The sequence below is a fragment of the Sycon ciliatum genome, chromosome 3 (genome assembly GCF_964019385.1).
Source record: "Sycon ciliatum chromosome 3, ocSycCili1.1, whole genome shotgun sequence".
Classification (NCBI taxonomy): Eukaryota; Metazoa; Porifera; class Calcarea; order Leucosolenida; family Sycettidae; genus Sycon; species Sycon ciliatum.
Window position 1 is genome coordinate 17,026,821 of NC_088645.1, and position 22,850 is coordinate 17,049,670.

Sequence of the window (22,850 nt, forward strand, 5' to 3'; positions counted from 1 at the left end):
GCACACACTCGTGCTTGCGTACATCATGCACATGTCTGGCAGCTGTCACACACCGTCAAGCATGCAACACGCATGTGCACACGCACACATCTTTGACCTTGACCTTTTTACGCCCATCGCCGGAGGCGATGATAGCGATGCTACAGCAGAAGCCATAGCAACTTGTGCTCACGCACACACACACACACACACACACACACACACGCACACACACACACAAACTAGACTGTGAGTCATGCGATCTTGTGTGCTATAATAGATCGGGGTGGGTTGATCTGTCAAGAATTCTACTTGTAAGTAGCAAAGAGAAAATTGACTAATTTGATGGGGAAAATCTTTGTCTAACCTAAGAAAACCAAGAGCTGGGGAAAGGGGGAAAAATCAAGATCCAAAAACCAACTGAGGCATAGCTATTCTAAATAACTTGACTATAAAGAGACTAAAAAGAAGGCAAGAGCACTGTGCAGAGCACACTCGTGCACCCACATGCCCAGCCACTCTCCAAGAAAACAGGCTGGAATGAGTCACTCCAACAGAACTAGGACCAGCAACAAGCAAAAAGAAGACTGGCGTGCAAAGTGGTAGCCAGCAGAGGCAATGCCAGTGGAGCGAGAGAGAGAGAGAGAGAGAGAGAGAGAGAGAGAGAGAGAGAGAGAGAGAGAGAGAGAGAGAGAGAGAGAGAGAGAGAGAGAGAGAGAGTGCGAGCGAGCGAGAGAGGGAGAGAGAGTGAGAGAGAGAGAGAGAGAGAGAGCGAGAGAGAGAGAGTGCGAGCGAGCGAGAGAGGGAGAGAGAGTGAGAGAGAGAGAGAGAGAGAGAGAGCGAGAGAGAGAGGGAGAGAGAGAGAGAGAGAGAGAGAGAGAGAGAGAGAGAGAGAGAGAGAGAGAGAGAGAGGATGGGTGGGGTGAGAGAGACTACAGCTAGAAAGGGTGGCAGGAGATAGAAGTAGCAAACACACAGGCGAGAGTGTATGTTCACGATGTTACAAGGCAAGAGAACTGGGGTCGGGGACGATAAAGGACAAGGAAGCTAATACAAGGACTGATGCATGATGTTTCGTATATATTCGAAAACAAAGAGTGTTTGCACAGAGCGTGAATAAAGTCGGGAAAGAGAGAGAGGAGGTATCCGGAATACGTCTTTTGATGTCGATAGTCGATGAGAACAGCTAAAAATGTCCTACCTTAGTTGGAGCAGGATTGGTGACATGGCGAGGCTGCCTATGGCATTGAAGACGGCACACTGGTCACCAAACTAGAGAAAAAAGGTGAATACAGCGAAGAACAAGAAACACACAGGCATGGTGAATGCACAAAACAGAAACAGGATGACATTAGATATTGACAAGTTGATACTCAAAGTACATATTGACAAGTTGATACTCAAAGTAGATATTGACCAGTTGATACTCAAAGTAGATGTTGACAAGTTGATACTCAAAGTTCAAAGGCATTTGGAGTAACCACTAGACAACATCTGACAACAGTTACACAGACGATAAGGAACGAGGAGAGTGCCCAAGATTAAACAGGGGGGGGGGGGCACAAGATATGAACTTAGCGCTGTGCAGGAAAGGTGTTGGACAATAGGTTACCCACGTCCATGTATGCATGTACATGTGCCGGTGTACAAGCGTGTACAAGTGTGTACAAATGCGTGTGTGTGTGTGCGCGCGCGCATGCGTGAGTTCACTACTTGTAGCATCAATGACTTACAGAGATGGTTCCCGTGCGCCGCCGTGCTTGTCATCCTATCAATCAGATGTAGATAATTTAAAGGAAATGCACGCACACACACACACACACACACACGCACACAGATACAGACATATGCGGGAGGGCAAGAGGGGTAGAGGGTGCGGGGGGATGGGGTGTCGTGAAGAAAGACAATCTGAGCACAGAAATAGCGCTCAAGCACTAGAGTCAATACTGCGGATGTTGAAAAGAAGGAAAGGAAGCACACGGCAGTAGCAGTGGCAGTGGCAGCAGCACCCTCTACTTGACACCATCAATGGCACAGAAATAAAACAATCTCGGTGGGAAGATGAAAACGATAGAAATGATTTGAAAGGGAAGGTTCATTGATTTGTAAAGATAGACCAATCTGTTGATGTTAACTTAATTAGACTACTCTGTGCATGCAGAAAACAGTACAATGGATAGATGTATTACACGTTTCTATGGACTTGAAGGCTCCGTGCTAGTGACGCATGATCCTCCGCTGAGCCCAAAGATCTCGCCGAGCATACAAACACACGTACACACACACACAGACACTTGCATACACACGTACACACACATACACAGACCACTGGACAGCAACAAGGCGGTGGCAGGTGGCACACACACACGCACACACAGTGGCAGCGCCGCTACTGCTGGCGTTGCATCGGCGGTAGGTAGTAGAGATTCTGTGCTGCTGGCACCCAGACAGCCGGCGGTACATGATGAGTCACAGCAGTCATCTGCAGATTGCCCGTGTCACTGGTGGAAATGGCAGCAGGATTGCGTACTACCATGGGCGAATGAGGAACACTGGTCCCTGGCGAGCGAAAGTGCCTAGGGCTAGCGCTGGGTGACATGCCGTGGACGGTGTTATTGGTTGGAGACATTGCTGGCAAGGCACTGCCTGTGGATACTGCAGGTGAACAGGAAGCTAAGGACCTAGCAAGCACTGGCGACCTAGCATGCACTGGGGACATTGTACGCACCGGCGACATGCCGTGAACAGAGTGAGAGCCAAGAGGCGAGCGGTGCCTAGAAACGGGAGACATGTGCTGTGCTGACCCGACTGGAGATATAGCGTGCAGAGAGCTGGCGGATGGTATACGGTGCATGGACACAACTGGTGATATGCCAGGCGACATACCAGGCGACATACCAGGTGACGGAATACGGTGCATGGACCCAACTGGCGACATACCAGGAGACATACCAGGCGACATGTTAGGCGATGGTATATGATGCATTGAACTGACGGGAGTTATTCGATGCCTTGAGTTAACTGGTGACATACCCATAGGCGAGTACTGTAGAGATGATCCCGACGAGTTCCGCTGCACAAACTGAATGTGCGGATTGGAATTGCCAACTGATGATTGAGCACTGGTGCTACTCACAGACGCACGTCCACTGTTGATAGCTGCCTGAACATGTAGCGGCACAGTCGTACTGGAAGAGCTGGAGCCAGAACGCTGTCCCTGTCTTACGTACGCCATGCCCACACGTTGTGTTTGCACCATAGATACAGAGCCGGAACGCACTGTACGACTGCTGCCCCACACCGGAGAGGACGCGGTGTTGGGACGCTGCTCATCACCTGCCATGAGCGGAGAGGACACTCCACTTGACTGCTGCTGCTGCTCCCATCTTGCCTGTGTGCTTGTGTCTGTAGCGGAGGAGATGAATCTGGCAGAGTGCACTGGTCGGACAGTACTGTGGCCAAGTAGAGGAGACAACGGAACGGTGCCAGAATGAGACATGGGTGCGGAGAAAGATGCTCCCGTCGAGCTGGAGAGTGCGGGTGGAGAGGACAAGAAGACTGAATGCTGTGCCTGTTGCTGCTGCTGCTCAAGATTGGCAACATTGGACTGGTCTGAAGCAGTACTGCTACTCTGTAGGGATGACTGTGAAGACGGAAGCGAGTACATAGCTGACGATGATGAAGATGAGCTGGGAGAGAACGTGTGTAGAGGAGACCCTGAGGACCCCCTGCCTTGCTGATGAACTTGCTGGCAGCCTAGTGTCCGTCGACGCACATTCATGGCATACTGATGCCGCTGGTGAACCGATTGCGCAATCCCAGAATTAGTCGGCAGTGGCTGCAATGGTACAAAGGCACAAGCTCCAGAGGTTGTTGCTGCTGCTGCTGCAGCAGCAGCAGCAGATACATGGCTAGTAGACAGGTCAGGTGATCCAAACTGCGTCGGAGTACCATAGTGTGAAGGAACAAACACTTGGTACACGCGCTGCTGCTGCTGCTGTTGTGGGCGCTGCTGCTGGTCTTGTTGCTGCTGAAGCTCTTGCTGGCGCAGCTGAAACTGGTGATGCAATGATGCTATCATATTTGGGCAGTGGGGAGGATGGTGATGATGGGCGTGCTCTTGAGCCTGGCCGTCAATGTGCTGCTGCTGTTGCTGATAATGGAGCAGATTCTGACGAACAGCCAGCAAGTTTTGTGTTGTGTCGTAAGTGTATGCTTGCATGGGATAATGTGCAGGCCCGTTAGCTAATGCTGTAGCACGCCTCTGAAGTGCAGCCCGGTCATATGTCGATGACGGTCCTGAGAAGGCTTGGACCTTGGGAGAATGATGACGACCGCAGTTGGTACATAACGCTACACTCCGGTGTTCTGGCGAGAGCGTATCAGACAAGTGCAGTGCCTCAAGACTACTTTGAGCCGAGCTACACGAAGATGCCTCCGAGCAACAGGATTCGTTTGACTTCAAAGACATGAGCGACGGCGCTTTGGGCTTGGCCATGTGGCAATACGCTGCAGAGTTACTGATGGCTGGTGGGTTGAGCAGCGTTAGCAATGAGCCATTAGTGATGCGTTCACACCAATCTGACGATTCTGAGAGCAGTGTGCCTTGGTAACATAACACTGCACACAACACAACAAACACAACACATGAACACACGCACAACACACACACATACAAAACAATATGCCATGCGTTAAAGTGACACAAGCAGAGAGAGAGAGAGAGAGAGAGAGAGAGAGAGAGAGAGAGAGAGAGAGAGAGAGAGAGAGAGAGAGAGAGAGAGAGAGAGAGAGAGAGAGAGAGAGAGAGAGAGAGAGAGAGAGAGAGAGAGAGAGAGAGAGAGAGAGAGAGAGAGAGAGAGAGAGAGAGAGAGAGAGGTGCACATGAAGACTGGTTCCAGAGGCAAACTCAGGGATCTAACACCTGTATAACACCAACAGTCCAAGCAGACTAATACGTAGTCGTAGACCCATGATGTACTCTATACTCTATACTGTACAGCAAAGATCTCACAGAAATCAAGTACACTCAGAATGAGCTGCGGCAGCTCAGAGATAGTGTGCTCCATGCATCTAGGTGCATAGCCTTATATACAGTGACAGCAACGACTTATATACAGTAACAGCAACAACGCTTTGTTTTCTCTTCTCTAAATCAAGAACAGGCATATGTATATACAGTAACAGCAACGACGCTTTGTTTTCTCTTCTCTAATAGGCATACAATCCCAACAGGTTTTAGGACTATGATAGACTCTCTAAGGTGCTTTAGAGATCGAAAATCCATGTCCAGGTTGTTTCATCTATTTTTGTTGTTGTGTTGGAATGCAAGCTACCGGTCACCATCGCCATCCCCAAGTCACAATCATCTATGAAACACGAATGCATCACACCAGAACTCTCAGGATAATTATGATGCCTGGCCAACCATAGGATTGGCCCTAGTTCGTACTAAAGGAAAGTTCGCCTTATCAGTGTTCGTCCTAACGAGGTTTGACTGCACAGGCAAAGTAGTGTATGCACACAACAAACCGGTCCAGACTAACAGATACACTGTTTTCTTACTCCAAGACGACAGAGGTCTGGTGTGGAACAGGAATCAAAAATATTTCAGTCTCTCGATGTGCGGCGGATGACCACAGGGAAAATATGGCCAGCAGAAAGAGGCGTTTTTAAAGGCATCCGTGACTACTCAAGACGCGAGATGAGCAGGTAAAAACGCAATAAAGATATAACAAATATGGAGCTCACTAGCGAGAAATAATTGGTTAGCCAGGGAAATTAAGAGTGAGAGAATTTTTGAGAAATCTTGACTTGACAAATGTAGAAGCACTAGGATTAATACTTCGAAGTATTATTAAATAGACCTTTACGACTTCACAAGATGGACAGCGGGACAGGAGACTGATTAGACACCACAAACAGCAAGAGAATATTATAGGATTAGTTCAGACTGCTATGAATTAGTTCAGACATAGGTCCATAGCAACAATCAATATCGTCCTGGGAGTATCACCACAAGCCAGAGAGAAGTGATAATGTTGGAATTTGAATAAATAACAGATCACTAGGGACGTGTGCATACGGCTACGAGAGGACTACTCAATCTCGCCTCCATCTATCTCTGTGTCATTCATAGTTTGGTGGTGAGAACGTGTAGGCGCCACAGGTTGTGATGCTGCTCCCAGAAACCCTGCAGCAGTTGTCCCCAGCCCACTCAGCGCACCACCCAAGCCAATGCCAGAAAAGCGCGAAAACCGACTTGTAATGCGGCCGGCTGGTGGCGTTGCCGCCTTTGTTGGCATGCCAGCAGGACTGCTATTGGTTGCCGCTGCTGCTCCACTTTCTACAGGTGTAGACGGTGGTGCCAGCATGGGGTCAGCACCAGCCTTGCTATCTCCAATGGCAAAGTGTGGCACCGGGGCAGCAGAAGACACGGGCATTGTGGATGATGAAGAGCTGCTCTCTGCAGCATGTGAGGAGGACCTTGGCGGCTGAGGAGAGGTGTTTCCTCTCGCCATGTGTATACGAAGTTTGGGAGAGTCCGAAGACATTGCTGAAAGAGGTGCACTGCTTGAATGCATGGCCGGCTGGCGCAGTATCGTTGGAACAGATTCGCTGGTGTTGGGTGTGTGCTCTCCAGAGCCTACGGGTCTTGCATTAGAGCCGACAGACTCATCTCCTTTCTGATGAATGCCTGGCACAGAGAGGGCTTTTTGCAAGACATCGGCGCCGGTGTTTTGCTGCAGAGCCAGTAATTTCCACTTCAACAGCGTGAGAGAACCCTCCATGGGCTTCACGATACGAAGCTTTTCCGGCCCAGTGTACATGCGCCTCTCATGGCCATCGTTCATCTTTTTGGCACCTGCCAATGAAGATGTCGACGTGTCAGCAGGCGATTGGTCAGCCAAAGACTGTCGACTCGATGTGCTTGCAGTGCGAGCAGCTGAAGCATGGCCAGTGCCCGGTGATTCGTGTGAAGTTGGTGTGGACAGTGCTGCACCTAGTCCCCCCGTCCCGGTTGCTTGGTTGCGCTGATACACACCAGCTGTGCGACTCAGTGTCTGCTTACTGTCCAGGGAACGCACTGCACTCATGATCTGGTTAGCATGCTGGGAACGTGAGCTAAGCAGTGGGCTGGCACCGTTGCCTTGTGGCGTTAAAGGACCACCGGTAAATGATGAATAGGAGCTGGTGGCAGCGGAGGGTGACGCGAAGGACGGTGTTGCCGGGACGACTGCAAGTGGTGTTACATCCTGCACCGATACTTGCCGATAGCCAGTGGGGGTATGAGGAGCGGATGAAGGTGCCGTTTCGAGTACCTCTTGGGTGGAGAGGTCAGCTGCAGTTGGCAAGACGTGACCACTAGTCGGTGCACCGCGTGACGAGTCCAGGCGCTGAGGTGTAATTCTCCCTTGTGATCTGCTGTTGCTATTCAAGCTTGTTGGCGTAGTCGGTGTTAGTGGAGCTGCGGAAAGCGAGACCGAGGGTACCTTCAATGACGTGGTCACCAGTGGAGTAAACGCTGGTGTGGCCGAGCCAGGAGCCTCGTTGGCTTGGTTACGCATGGCGGCATTCAGCTCTGAGCCAATGGACTGCTGCCTGGGTATAGCTGCTTGTGTTGGCGTGGCCAGATGGCCGGGTAGATTGCCATGCTTACGATACAATGCCAGCTCGGACTGTGCGTCACGGAACAGTGTCAGGCACTCTACGTACTGTTCTTGGAGCTCTACAACCTGACCGGATAGGGTAGACTGGCGTGTTGACATATCCTTTAGCTCCGACTGTAGCAACACTTTCTCACTGCTCAGGTCCGTGTAAGCGTCACGTATACGATTGTTCATTTCGCGCAGGGCTGCAATCTCCTCCGTGTGCTGCTCGGCAACTTCCTCGCGATGCCGATACGCCTCCTGCATTTCGCCAAGGCCTTGTGTGGCTTCATTCAGTCGGCGAACACATTCCGTAATGAGCTCTTGCTCGCGTTGATCTAGCAACGCAGCCTGTTGGTGCAGTAGCGATGCTTCCTCCGCCAGCAGCTTGTTTGCCGAACGTAGCTCCTCACACTCGGCGACCAACAGCTGTGACGCCTCCTCCGATATGTTGCTCATTGACGACATGCTCCTTGCCGGACTCATACAGAAGCTGCGCACCGACGAATGGCTTGACTGCCGGGATGTCCGTCGCTGCTGCAACGCTTTCGCCCGCTCATCCTCATCTTCCATCTCCTCATAATACATCTTGAGGAGCTTTTCTTTGACGGTGATCTCATGCTGTAGCTGTGTCGTCTCCTTCTGTAGTTGATCGCGACTAGTCGACTGCACACGTAAGTCTGACTCCAGCGCCGCATTGCGTTCCAGCAGCTCCTGGCCGACACGCGCCGCCAGCTCCAGCGTTTGATCACGCTGCCGTAGCTGATCGCGTATGTCATCTAGATCCAGCCCGGACGCTGGTGCCGACTGTGACAATGGGTCATGACTGGACTCGGCTCCATCGCCGAGAGTACGCAACAAAGACAGCTCACCAAGATCGTGAACACCATCACTATTTCCAGCACCAGCATCACCACTATGAAAACCATCACTGCCACCAATGCCACTATTGATAACACTGCGTAGTTTCTCAGCATCGGAGTCACTGTGAGTTCCTCTCCGCGTACGGCGCAAGTACAGCTGGGCCAGTTCAAAAGTATCCATTGAAGCCAGCGTATCACTAGCCTCACTAGTACTGGTACTAGCGCCGTTGGCAGTCAGCAAAGCAGCAGTATTGCTGAGCAATTCCATTGATTCTCCAGAGCCCGCGCTCCGAGGCGAGCCAGCGCCGTTCAATTTTACGCTCTTGGATATCATCGCAGCCACCGATTCTCGCTCGTCTTCCGAGGAACATGACACGAACTCATGCTGCGAATCGACACCATCGATCACCGTCTGACCAACAAGCCTGATGCTATGTTGATCAGCAGAACCTTTTCGTTTCATTTCAGCGTAGTGCTGGCTGGTCGTGCCGCCTCCGACAACGGGAGCTGCAGGCACAGACGACGACCCATCGCCATCGGCACTTACTTGGTCCATTACCGAAGGACGAATAGCACACGGACAAGGCCAGCATGACAAATCGCCGCCCCCGTGAAAGCGCAGCACTAGCAACACGCCAACGATAAACAACAGTTACTGTTCAGCGCAGCGAGCAGTTTTTTTGTTCACCAGATCGTCGCAGAAGATACAAAGATCGATCTCCCGGGCTCGATTTAGCGTCAAGTCAAAGAATGCGACAGGCGATGTTCTGCCTGGTTAGCTCACCGAAACTCAGCTTTAGATTTCACCGGTACGCGGTAGGAAGGAACAACAAAAAAGTAGACTACGTCCTACGCGATGAGTAGATCTACATACAGGGTAGGAGTGCAAGACAACTACTGTCTTACTACTTTCTCCGGAGTGGATCTAGACTGGAAAAGCTCTACTGACCATGCTGACTCTGTCCGATCAGATTCAGGCAGTACACAACGCCACAACTGGCACAAGTGACACCAAGGACCATGCTGGATACTGCACGCACTGTACTCATGGTACTGGCAGTAGGCTACTGCACTGCCAGTACAGTACAGTGCGTGTAGCGCAGTATTACTGCAGTAGCCAGTCGAGTCGCGTGCGCGACCGGCAAGATTTGGGACAAAAAATGCGAACACTTACTGTGACTTAGTCTTTCGAATTTCAGCAGCAGCTAGGCTGTTTACGTATGTAGCCATGGTAGCGCTATCCTTCAACTCGCGCGATGCCAGACTACATTTTTGGACAAAAGAACACGGAATAATTTTTTATATTCTGTGTCGTTCTGTTCACCTGGTTCACGTCACAGACTCAGTCTAGTCGAGGCTGCTAGTGCTGGCACTTGTGGCAGTGTTGTGTTTTCAGTTTTCACCATCAGGCATCACTCTTACTACAAAGTCATTATAATCTGATTGTACTATTAAGACCAACGCATATGGCCGATTGGTTTGCAGGCCTGCCTGCGAATCATGAGGTCCCGAGTTCGAGACCCGTGCTGGCAGCAGGGAGCGTGTAAAAAGACTCCCGCGCTGGCAGCAGGGAGCGTGTAAAAAGACTTTTTACGCGTGTTGAACTGCGCCGACACCCACAGTCAACTGGGTACTCACAGCTCGAGTGAGGATAACAAGGATGGAGTTTACAGGGTTATGGGCCGTTACACGCCCGAATGGTTGAGAGACTCGCCTCCTTTCCCCTGACTCACTTGTAAGGTCTGCATTCGCCACTAAGGTGTAAAGGCATAGTGGTGGCCTGCGGAAGCGAAGTAGCTTGTGCGTTTCTGAACATTCAAGTGATGCTAACGCGGATCCCGCGAATATTGTACTATTTTAAAAGTAGTACCCGTAGTAGTACAGTCTTACTCGACGATGATGAAATCCAGTTGCATCCCTCAAGTACGTGCCGCGCGTTGCGCAGCCCAAAACCTGCGAACACTGGGCTACGAAATGGTGCAAGGCGCAGACTTGAGTGACGCGACTGGATTGTGCTGTTACAAGCAGGATTCAACACAGGCGCCAGACACCAACACGGGGAGTCGCAGTACCAAGAGTTATCAATAAAGAAGATTCGCTCATTCGTTTGCGTCAAGAACGCTCGGTCACTGAGAAATTGTGTTCCTTTCAGCCCTAGTACAAATTACAAATGTTTATGCACAGTACACACAGATACAAACTCTCAAGACATCCAAAAGACAGACATACACAATAGTCAGTGACCGGGACTACTAGACAAGGGAAGTATGATAGGAAATTCGTGATTTTTCTGGCGAAAGGCGAAGGAATATTCGGATGTGTGCTCTCCGCAGAAAGTACATAAACTCCTTTACCCTTTCTTGCTACCTCCCGGAAACTGAAGAAAACACTACTAGTACCCGGCAAAGCTCTACTGGAAATCTCCCCGGATGGCCCATATGTGCAGGTTCGCAATAGTCTCATTTCCATGCAAACTTGACCACCACAACTTTGGCAGGCGTGCCTGAGTGCCATGCCAGCACTCACTCACACAGCTTTCCGGAGTGTGACATCCAATCGTCGAGCGTGTAAAGACTAACTCACACCTGCACACGTGGGTGGTGCACAGTAGCGCCTAACTTATACACGCTGAATGCCAACAGTGCATGATCATGATCACCACCAGCATCACCGCACACATTACACAGTCAGTGACATTAGTACCAAACAATATTGATCGCAAGTTCGCAACAACACATGTAATACAATAAACACACACACACACAGACACCACACACACACACACACACACACACACACTCAGCGCAACAAGAACACCACCACCAGGCAGCGTCAGCGCTACGCAGTCCCAGATCTGTGACGATGTGCTTTAATGATGGGTGCAGGTTTCACTGAGGATGACCAAGAGTATAATATCCCCCCCAGAGTGTGCAACTATGAACACTGCTTGCAGTGTTGTCCGAAAAGCTGAAAGTTGATGTTATGATGATTTTCATGATGGAATGCTCCTTGCAGGTGTGATTTCGAGCGTTCAAAATGCACAAAGGCGTCAACCCGCCGCACTGGTGCTCTCTGACACGTGTTTGTACAGGCTTAGATGGCGATCTCTCCACCACTGGTCTAGGATACGTCTGAAAATACGTGCAAACCACATCATAAAAATGATTTCAGCTTGAAATTCTGTCGGAACAGCAGCACTGATAGTCGAGCTGCGCACTCTGGGGGGGGGGCATGTACTCTTGGCCACGGCAATACAATTGTACAATTGTCACAGTCATTATTCCGACGTTTTGTGTACGCGTGCTACTGTCAGTCAAAGAGTCAATAATATTTTGACATCCGTGGCACCTCACTGAAACATCAAACGAAAATAAACGTTTCAGGAGTTTTGGTGCAAGTCAATTCAAATACCGTCATGGCAGCTTCGCACTTTACACTACACACTACGCCAAGTAGTTAATGTCATGTACTTCGAAGTCAGCCATTTACAAAATTCGCGGGCTCACCGGCACTGCAGATTCCTGATTAGAACACAATGCACGAGACCACGTGGAGAGGCAGAGGAGCATGTGCCAGTACATCGACTACTTGTATTCGTATCCTAACTGCACAACTTCCGCCCAATTTACGAAGAAGTACATCTACAAAATACATGTAGTTGTTGATCTACCGTACGAAATACATGACACTGTCGTATGACATGTCGACATTGTAGTATGAAAGGCAAAAGTACAAGTTCGTAGACCATTTAGTAAATTTGAAGGTGACGGGACGTATCTAAATCACGGGGCATCGTCAAAGCATCGCCAATTCTTCAAATAAATGAACTGGTATCTTTATTGACAGGTGCAGAACGTACCGTGTGACTTCAGGCAAGGTTCCTCCTGACCAAAGCACTCCTTCACAGCCGACAATATCGAACTCTCCGACAACTCATTCCGGGGAACGGTGACATTTTCGAAGCGCCGCCAACGACACGAACACTCCAGTAAACCGATTCCCATTACGTTCAGAGATATAGTTCGCTTATCATCCTCTAGGTCCGCCATCGCAGCAGCCAGGAAGGCCAACTAAACAGGTTGGCAACCTCCAAAAATTAAACCTGATCAATCCTTCTGCATCTGGGCTCAATCAAACAGCAAACAGCTCCTGTCAACTGTCACCAAGCGATCATCCCGGTACAACTCCTGGAAACTGGGGAAAGACTGGCACTCCCATGCATCCATACATCCCGCGGTTCCCCGCTCCGACATCCCGCGCCTAGCTATAGCGCCGAGTTGCCGCCCACTTTTCTAGCATCAATCCCCCAAAAAAGGGCTGGCCATGGCCTGCTGCTGTGCCTGTGGGATCGGGGACTACAACGTACAAGTCGACTCCCGCGGATCCCGGTCGGTCACTGGTACTGCTAGTGAGTGCGTTCGATTACACACTTGAATCGATTCATGAATCCATTCACATGCATTCAAGTCGTTCGATTTCATGTCAGGGGCCCTGGAATCGATTCGGAATCCATTCACTCTATTCACATGGGGTGGTGTGAATAGCGCGAATCGATTCATGAATCGATTCGTGAATCGATTCGCGTGCATAATCGAACGCACTCAGTGTGTAGTGGTGTACCATGGTGTACCGGTACGCGGTGTCGAATGCGCGCCATCGCCGAACGGCGGGACTGCACTGATTTTTTTATATTTTTTATGGACAATTAGGGCGCGTTTGGTTGGTACGAACTAGAACAGGATTCACCAGAACAGCGCGTTTGGTTGGGACTGCACCTGTTCTGGGTCGGCCAGAACATGTTCTGCTTGCTCCGGTGTAAACGCGAAAACGGTTCCTCCGCGAAAATGGTTCCAGGCATACACCGGTTTCCCCCTGGAATCCACAGCCCACTAATTTCTGATGTATGACTAGCCGGGCTAGCCGCGAAAACGGTTTCAGGGATTAATTTTCTGGTGTAGGACCATCCGCGAAAACGGTTCCAGGCAACTGCGACCACTGAGTCTGTCTACTGTGGAACCGTTTTCGCGGACTGCAGCAACTGGGATCATCCGCGGAAACGGTTCCAGGCTCCAGTCTGTACATCCTTGACTCCTCCAGTAGATCTACTGGTACTGAGAAACTATTCGAAGACTTTTGTGACTGTTGCTTTCCATTGCCTTTGTAGAGAATCGCTCGCGATGGCCGAGGTATTTATGAGAGTTTGTGACTGTTGCCTTCCATTGCCTTTGTAGAGAATCACTCGCGATGGCCGAGATAATTAATAAATGAGAGTTTGTGAGAATTCTTATTTTATGGCTTTCCTCTCAGACCTTACAGTTTTTCAGTAGCTGTACTGCTGGCACTTGGCTTGGAGACATTTAGCAGGATTTGTGAGAACCTATACAGCTGGTACTTCAGTACATGGCTACCTGAACATTGATGGACATCTCGATTTGGTTTGTAGATGCAAATCATCGACAGCGTTCGTATCGCTTATACAATAGAGAGTCAATACAGATGGCCGAGACATTTAGCATAATTTGTGAGATATTAACCTGCACAGCTAGTACTTCAGTACATGGCTAGCTGAAGTATGGAGATTATGGAGATCTGGATTTGATTTCTGGATGTGAATCACCGTCAGCACTTATCAAGCCATCCATGCAGTACACCTACGTGAAGAACTCCTCAAGTCATGTATGTTGTACGCCTACGTGAAAAACTTAGTGGAGCTAGTGGAGCTGCACCATACTCTTAACATCTTGGCTGTGCCTGTGTCTGTGTCTGGCCAGAAAGCTAGAGATTACCTGGGACCCGCTCCCTCTACAAGAGGTCAGAGCTGGTGTCCAAGTGTCGTCATGAGAACAAGTTCTACCTTCGTAACTTTGTCGGCAACACATGCATAGCTTTGTAATCACGCTACCTGCTTTGTGTGTGGGTGAGGGTGTGTGTCTGCGGCTGTGACTTTCGCTGTCCGAATGACTTATCCCGACACAAGAATTACTGTGTGGAGAGGAGTATGTGGGAGAGACAGAGTGTGTCAGGGAGCGAGTCCAGGAACATTACCGAAAAGCGAGAGCCTGTGCACCGCAGAAGCCCTGGGGAGAGCACTGCGCATTGCACCAACCACTACAACATCCATCCACAGCGCCATTCATTCCCTTCACATCACCATCCATACTCGCAACGGAAGTGTCATACGTGAACCGCCGGATAAGGGAGGCAATCCACATCTCCAGACACCATCCTAAGGTGAACCGTGATCGTGGCTGGGTGTTGCTTGACAATTGACAATGTGAAAAATTGGATGATGATCATTGTTTCTGTTGCCACTGTCCTGTCCTGTTGTCATGTGTGCTTGTTCACGCCATTGTTATATACCGGTAGTTCAGCACAATGTTGTAGTGTAAGTGCAGTTTGGCGACGGAATCTCATCTCCTTTTCTTTTGTCATAGTCCCACCACTATTCACACCTTGTTTTCAGGCACATTGGTATTTTTTGTGTGTGTCTTTAGTTACACATGTTTGGGTGTGAGCTTGTGTGAGTGAGTGTTGGTGCGAGTGTGAGTGGGTGTTTCAGTATTTTGGCATGTGCATGGGTATGTGCCTGTGCCGAAAGGATGGTGCAATTTTATCACGTATGGTGTAGTTTCGTTCCACTTCGTGTTGCCTGTTATAGGTCCACCTCACTTGTTTTTTCTCCTCAATCCTGATGATGGCTCCTGGCCGGAAATTTGATTGAGAATTATTGTAATTGTAATGCTTGCTAATAGCTACTACAGTAGTAGTTGTTATTAGCTCTATACAATGTGATGAATCTGGAAAGGCGATTGTCTTCCATTGATTATTGGACTAAATTGGTCTAATGTGAACGTACATGTATACCACCCAATGAACACCCAACCGGGGATGTTCACACCCACTGGGTTATGGACACCTGTACAACGTGCATACTTTAGTGTCTTGTATTTAAAAAGCCTGTCTTGTATAGTCAATAGAAGCCTGGTTTCCATGCTGACATACAAATAAATACCTGGTTGAAGTATACGCCTGATACACAATACACGACATTACGGTACATGCATACACCCTTCTGTAAAATGTACATGCATCCACACCAGATATACATGATAATGCATGTCACAACGCCATTCAAACGTATAGAAGTAGAAAACCGTACTTTACCAATAAAGAAAGACACCAGTTTAAACAAAGAATAAGAATATTATAGTCGTGGATAGTTGCTGCATAACTCGTTCTCATGTATTTCTTCTCTTTTTTACATTTATAACTGGCTCAGTATCCGAGTTAAAATATAAAGGAAGTGTACGATAATTGCTCGGATACAAATGTAAAATAGAACAAAAACACTACGGAACGAGTGATGAAGCAACTATCCATGGCTATAACAAGATAATAAGCAGTCAGAAAGTGCGCTAACAGGGCACAAAACTGAATGTCTCAGTAGCCTGTCAGTTGTGTGCCCTGTTATCGTACTTTCTGCCTATTATCTTGTTGCAGTCGTGGATAATTGCTTCATAACTCGTTCCCTAGTGTTTTTCTTCTATTTTACATAGAATAATTGCAACAATGTGTCCAGTACAGAGAATGTGTCGAAAATGAAGGAGTCATAAAGGATCAAATCTGCTCTTTCAGAGTTAAAATAAAGTTACAGTCAGAAGACACAGAAGCACACCATACACATACCTAATAAATAAATAAATAAATTCGACGGGTTCGCGTACTGGGCAGGTCAAGAACAAGGAGTCGTACAACTCCCTGGTCAAGAACCACCTTTCCGCTTCCGTGGGACGCCACCACCCCATGATCAGGCGTCAGATGCAGCTCCTAAACGGTGGGGAGGATAGATCAGATCCACCAACCAGATGCCAAAGGCCTCAATCCCATACACATACCTAAGAATCATATAACTACAATATGAACAAAGCAAATGCTAGGTCCTAAATACACATCACTGTCTGAAAGTGAAAGCCTAAGAAAGTGGTGGGATTTAGCCCAATGTAACACACGATAGATGCATTCAAGACTTCTATGGCGTGCTACAATGGTTACCAGGTACAACCACGAGGAGGTACCCACCAATTGTACCCATTTTTTTGGCGCCAGTTACCATGCAATCCACATCGGAGGAAGGACAAGTAGGCTAAAGGAAAACACAAACAAACTACTTTTGGGGCATGCTACAAAGATTAGGTTGAAAGCTCACGACGCACTCATGAAAAGTGCATAAAATACGCACTGGGCAAGGTCAACTTACATCAGCTTCTTCCGCTCCTTGCTGAACGGAGTCTGCCGAAACTACCACACCATCCACATCGGAGGAAGGACAAGTCGGCTAAAGGGAAACACAAACAACAAACTACTTTTGGGCATGCTACAAAGACTACTGTAAAAGCCATTATTCTAACGAGGCGCATATATAACGATTTCCCAAAAAAATTACTGGTTTACGTGTACCAAAGGTAACAACGATTCTCACTTATTCTCAACGCTCAATAGGACAGTATATTAAGTATCAATTTCTGTATAACGATTTCTATTTTAACGACAGATTTCTCCTCGTTAACTCGTTAGAGTTATTATTAATATTATTACGAAGTAGTGGTTGCGACTTCGGCGATGATTTGTAAGAAAGGGTTTGCTCCCCACACTGGAGCTCGCGCTATTCCGCCGACTTTACTTGACACTTGACTGACTCACGACTGCCATCCAGAGCACACGAGAAGTCCATCGAACCTTCGACTCGGCAAACCTGCAAGAAAGCACCACTCCCTGCTCAAAACACAGTGTTTCGGGGAATTCACCCCTCATCAGTTGAGCTTGAGTAGGCTGAGGAAGATTGTGCCTGAAGAGCACCACTTATATAGTGCTCTCCAGGCACAAACATCACCAGGGATACAAACTTACTGAGACGCTCCGTTTCCAGCGCCACAAACACCTCGTGAACACCAGATAGCAGCGTGAGTCAGTGTCGCTCCTGGACGGTGAGAACGGATGGACTCGTGTGCTCTGGATGGCAGTCGTGAGTCAGTCAAGTGTCAAGTAAAGTCAGCGGAATAGCGCGAGCTCCAGTGTGGGGAGCAAACCCTTTCTTACAAATTATTAATAGAGAGGTTCTGCTACACGGAACTACGTACCAAATTCCGTGTCAACTGCAGTGAAGTTTGACACGGATTTTTCCTACGTTGCACCGGTTCTGCTGCACGTAGCATGCTCGAAGCATGCACGAACACCCCGCCACATGTACTCTGTACGCTCACTTTTCACACGGAGTCCAGTCCGTGTGAAGCGAGCTTCACACGGAAAACGGTATGAAAAAATCCGTATCAAACTAAATCCCGTACCGCGGCGAAGTTTCCATACGTACTTTGGCACGTTATACCGTGTGGCAGAACCTCACTATTATTGCAAATAACGCTGAGTGAGTATACTGTACTGTAATAATGATACATGTATACAGTCATGACATTGTAGAGATAGTTGACGTAGACTTACTGAGTGTTAAAAGCCGCCGACATACATGATTGTACATGACTGTAATACGAGCAAATACATGTATGCACCACTATTCTACTAATAAACTACAGCCGAAAACTACGAAGTCGAAAGCAACACAACAAGTGGAACGCATTGGGCACACACAGATAATTTGCAAAAAAAGGTCAGATAGAGAACAGTACAGTAGAGTCGCGCGCCCAAGAACGTTGTTTCCAAGGGGTTAGCCTGGGACGTTCTTATTTTTTCTGCAATCTGGCTGCGTTCTTATAGCACGTTCTTAGAAACAATTTCAAACAATCCGTACTGGATCATATGTATTCCACAAGCTGCCAGAAAACCAACATCGCCGTTCTTAGCTTTAGGCTGTGGTGTTCTTAGAATTTCAGGCTGGACGTTCTTGGGCTCCGCGTTCTTCAGCGCGCGACTCTACTGTACTTGCGTGACATAACGGCAGAACGAACAAGGCAGACTCAAAACACTCCAACACTCTGCAGCAAGATAACACTGGCAAACCGTGATTCAGTTCACACAGCGCTGGACAAACTTTGCTACCGTCAATGTATCCATAGTGACCTCCTGAAAATGCCAGGAAATGTTAAATTTTGAATTTTCCTTTGTTCAAGCATTGCACTTGCAGGCAAATGAAACATCATCAAAAAGTGTGGAGCACGACCGCGGTACCGCGAATGGCGAGTGTCAGTGGAACCGCGCTGCTCCGCTGCATGTACCACGGAGCAGCAGAGCCGCAGCGGAACCCGGGCCTTAGGCTGTGTTAACATGAGAATTTTCAACCCGGGTTGAAAGTCTCTACAGTCATGTATGGTGGAAAATTAGGTGCGTGCTTACATGTACCGTAAAATCCCGCCAGAGCGCCCCGTCTCTCCTGTCCGCCCCTCCCTGACTTCTGAAGTCAGGGATGTATCCTCGTATGACTCTGTCGCAGTCTGTGATGCCGTACTGTACTGCAGACGCGTGCTCGACCCCGTTGGAAATGTACGCAACAGTGCCCACCCTAGGTACCCTCTTGACCAGGGATCGCACAAACCCTGAGTTTTGACGGGTCTGTACGACTCCTGGCTCTTGACCTTTGGTCGGTGTACGAGATGCACGAACAGTTTTCGTGGGGTGAGTACTTTTTCATGTTGCACTGAATGCGGCAAGGAGGACTCGCCCATCCGCCTCTCCCCACCTGAAGCGACGAGGAGGTAGGGGCGCTCTGGCGGTATTTTACGGTATATGAAGTGAGTTAATCCGGGTCAATTACTGTACTGATATGCCAACAGAAGCCTTGTCAGTTGTGGTCAGTTTTGTGTGTGGGCCTTCATGAAGACGGTTGAAAGTAATAATAATTAAATGTGGTGCACTAACTCCCTTACTTACACCACACACTACCATCCTCTCGACTTTCACTGATTTGAGACTGAAAATAAATGAATCCAAGTAATATTAGTTACTCACCTCTCACAGACCTTCCTCCTCTCTTATCACGGCCAAGGTGACCAGACATATCATGCGAGTGGCATGGATGCAAGATCTCCTTTTGTTGACCGTCGTCTGTGATCCATTGTGGTAGGCCTTCATCTGTTTGGCGAAAAAGGACCCCACGATCCAAGACGAAGTTGACTGCAAAGCGTTTTATTGCTCTACGCCTCTTCGCGTCTGCAGGAAACGAGGCAGGCGTTTGCAAGCAACGCTTGCAAGACTTCGTCGTAACACGCCCGATTACCACCAAGAGAAGACATCTTCAGGACGTTTTGAAGAAGAAAAAAACCGAAAGCACAACTCATGATTGGGAACTGATTTCGCGGATGCATGTCGATCCGCGAAAACGGTCCATAGATGCAGGAAATGTGTGGAACCGTTTTCGCGGAGGAACCGTTTTCGCGGCTAGCTGGAACCGTTTTCGCGGTGAGACCCCATCCGCGAAAACGGTTCCAAGAGGGCCATAGATGCAGGAAATGTGTGGAAGAACCGTTTTCGCGGAGGAACTGTTTTCGCGGCTAGGGTGGAACCGTTTTCGCTAGCGAAAACGGTTCCAGGGGGTAACCGGTGTATGCCTGGAACCATTTTCGCGGAGGAACCGTTTTCGCGTTTACACCGGCCTCGAGGCCGGAGCAGACCGAGCAGTTTCACTTTTTCACAGTGAAACCTGGCGGGAACATCGATTTTGGTCCCAAATGATCACGTGCATACGATTTTGGGTTGGATTCGTTGTACCGTACAAAGTGACCATGGTGACCCATACACATTATGAAGAATGCACGTGCGCGCATCAAGTTTGGCACATTTTTTCACAAAAATGTGCTCTGTTTCTGGAGTACCGTTTGGTTGGCATGAGGCTGCTAGCTGCTAGCATGAGGCTGCTAGAGGCTGCTAGCTGCTCCATGTGCACCAGCTGTTCGATCCTGTTCTCAGATCGTACCAACCAAACGCACCCTAACAGTACAAGCTAGAGCCTCTTGTACGGGCAAAATAACACATTTTGTGAAGAATCAACACCACATAAAACAATCATCAGATACAGTAATGATTATACCGTACAGAGTCTGTCAATCAGTGCAGTAGGATCAAGACAAGCAAGTTTCTAAAGCCCTTACTCTTCCCGCTGCTTTAAATCGGTATGGTCTTTTTCCTCTTAGTTTTCTAGGCTCAGATCGTTGGAACTCTCTACCTGCTGACATTCGCCTTTGCACATCTGTTTCTCGCTTCCGTTACCTTGTATTGGCACATTTAGGGTACCCTGTAAGAAGGCCTTAGGCCTGTGGGGATTGCCCTATCAAAAATTTAATAATAATAATAATAAGTCAAGAGTCCATAAACATTACATTACATTGATTTATGCACTCTTGCCGTCTTGGTAGGATCACTGCAGCTTCACTGGATGCGTGCCTCCGACTGCATGCCTGGCCATGGCATGGGTGACATGGCCATGGGAGTGATGGGGGCCCATGGCCATGGGACGTCGTCGAGTCGTCGACTCGCGACGATCGACGTCATACTAGTAGTACTAGTACGTCATGTCGACACCGAGTCGACTTTTTTTGACTCGATCATTGGTAGGCTTGTCCACAAAATGTTTTCAATTATTTTTGAATTTTGGTTTGATTTTCGCACTTTGAATTTTTTTGGTATTTTGGCCCCATCAGGATTGAATTAATTATTTTGGCCGTTTTTGGAGAACGACAGTGATATCACATCAGGAGAGCTAGATCTATAGTCTATAGAGTACATGTACTACCAAGTTTGACATGTGAAAACAGTACTTTCAAATACACACACCTTTGACCTTTGACCTTTTGACACCCATCCCGGAAGCACACAGACTGTCAGACACACATGATAAGCAGTTTGTGGATTTTTTTTTTTTTTTGGAACTAGTATTGCCACGAGTACTGTAAAAACCATGGCAACGGATCGAATTTTTTCTGCATTTTGTGATGTGGCCACCCTTGGCCACATTTAGGCCTCGTTTTTACACGACAACGATTGAAAAACGTTTTTGTCAAAAACGTTTTCAAAAGAATACGCTTCCACAGATTTTGATAAGAGCGTTAACACGACAACGCTGAAAAACGTTTCAAACGAAAAACGGCCTCAAAGTGTTTTTCAATCGTTTTCGTTCCGTTTCGTTCTCGTGTAAACGGCAAAAACGTTTTACTAGCAAATGCATATAGTACGAGCCTTGTACTCAAAACATGCCGCCGCCAGCCTGCGCCAGGCCAACTTTTTGCACGTGACCATTGCGCGCCGAAAAAAGTGTTGCAGTGTATACACGATTATCGTTTTCGTGTTAAAACAGCAAAAACGTTTCGAAACGATTGAAAAACGTTTTTCAATCGTTGTCGTGTAAATGAGGCCTTATACATGCGCATGAACTGGTCGTGTCGCAGCCTCGGCGCCGTGTGCCTCAGCGACGTAACGTTTGGCTGTTTCCATGAGAACGGTACAATGGCGACTCTGCACTGCAGGCCAGTGGCACAAAACCGGGAAATTCAAAACCAACTTGAACAAGGTGAAAATCAATTTCGTTCAGGGTCTTTCAAATTTTCACAGATGATAGCCAATAGAGAGCTTCCATCACTTGACCAATTTTTTTGGTATTCCATCCAGCCAAATTCAAATTACGCCCATACTCCATAGCAACGCATACAAATTAGTCGAAATAGATGCGAAAGATGCAACCCTTCACAGGCTGAAGCTAATTGGAATACGGGTACTACAAAGACGCATCACCAGGAGGAGATTACAGTTATCTACCCCATGTAGATGAAACATCCAAGAAAATAACATACGCACTCAGTTGAGACGGCACCCGCACCCGGGCATGTTGCGCCGCGGGACCGGATGCATGCAGCCAATTAACAGGTATGCTGCACCATTGTAACACGATGTAAGCTTCAGCCAGGCCAAGGCAGCAGCAGTCCTGCTAATCATCAGCTTTAGAAGGACAACTTGTTCCCAGTCATATACGGCGCGTGCAGCACTTCGGGGCAATTGGTGTCGCACGTCACATGTAATTCATTCATACGATTTGCACAATCAACAGACAGTTCATTTATCGGATGATTGTGCAAGCGTAATTTGGATGTAATTATAAAGTCGACAAATACACTGGCCCTACATTGCCCATGCTATGTGGATGACAATGTACTCCAGACACGGTGCATACGGCATTGCGTAGCTGCACTGCGTTAGCGCGCTGCAATTTTGCAAATCCTCAGAGTGTCAATTCTGTGCAGATTTTCAGCTGCATATTGAACGCAGTATTGGCAGGAAATCTGTTCTTGACCAATTTGTCTGCACAATGGCTTTCTCCACTCTCCAGATACAGCGACCAGAGGTTTATCTGATGTGGTAGCTC

At 48.3% G+C, this 22,850-nt stretch overlaps 2 protein-coding genes across 2 annotated transcripts; both read right to left on the reverse strand.

Moving 5' to 3' along the window:
• Positions 1-770: 770 nt before the first annotated feature.
• LOC135811589 (centrosomal and chromosomal factor-like) lies at positions 771-12,661 on the reverse strand. The gene is made up of 3 exons (XM_065324823.1): positions 12,351-12,661; positions 1,713-4,599; positions 771-1,251 (listed from the first exon to the last, which is right to left on the reverse strand). Exons 1-2 carry the CDS (start codon positions 12,538-12,540, stop codon positions 2,369-2,371), a joined length of 2,421 nt encoding a protein of 806 aa, XP_065180895.1. The 5' UTR covers positions 12,541-12,661; the 3' UTR covers positions 771-1,251; positions 1,713-2,368.
• On the reverse strand, positions 5,534-9,395 carry LOC135811588 (uncharacterized). The gene has a single exon (XM_065324822.1). It carries the CDS (start codon positions 9,045-9,047, stop codon positions 6,078-6,080), a length of 2,970 nt encoding a protein of 989 aa, XP_065180894.1. The 5' UTR covers positions 9,048-9,395; the 3' UTR covers positions 5,534-6,077.
• Positions 12,662-22,850: the final 10,189 nt, after the last annotated feature.

What these genes read in the sequence shown, in the direction of transcription:
- LOC135811588 (XM_065324822.1), bottom strand. Translation starts at nt 9,047, where the DNA reads ATGGACCAAGTAAGTGCCGATGGCGATGGGTCGTCGTCTGTGCCTGCA.
- LOC135811589 (XM_065324823.1), bottom strand. Translation starts at nt 12,540, where the DNA reads ATGGCGGACCTAGAGGATGATAAGCGAACTATATCTCTGAACGTAATG. An exon ending in ACCTTGCCTGAAGTCACACG is followed by an intron (nt 4,600 to 12,350) that starts GTACGTTCTGCA and finishes TGTTGTGTGCAG; the next exon opens with TGTTATGTTACCAAGGCACA.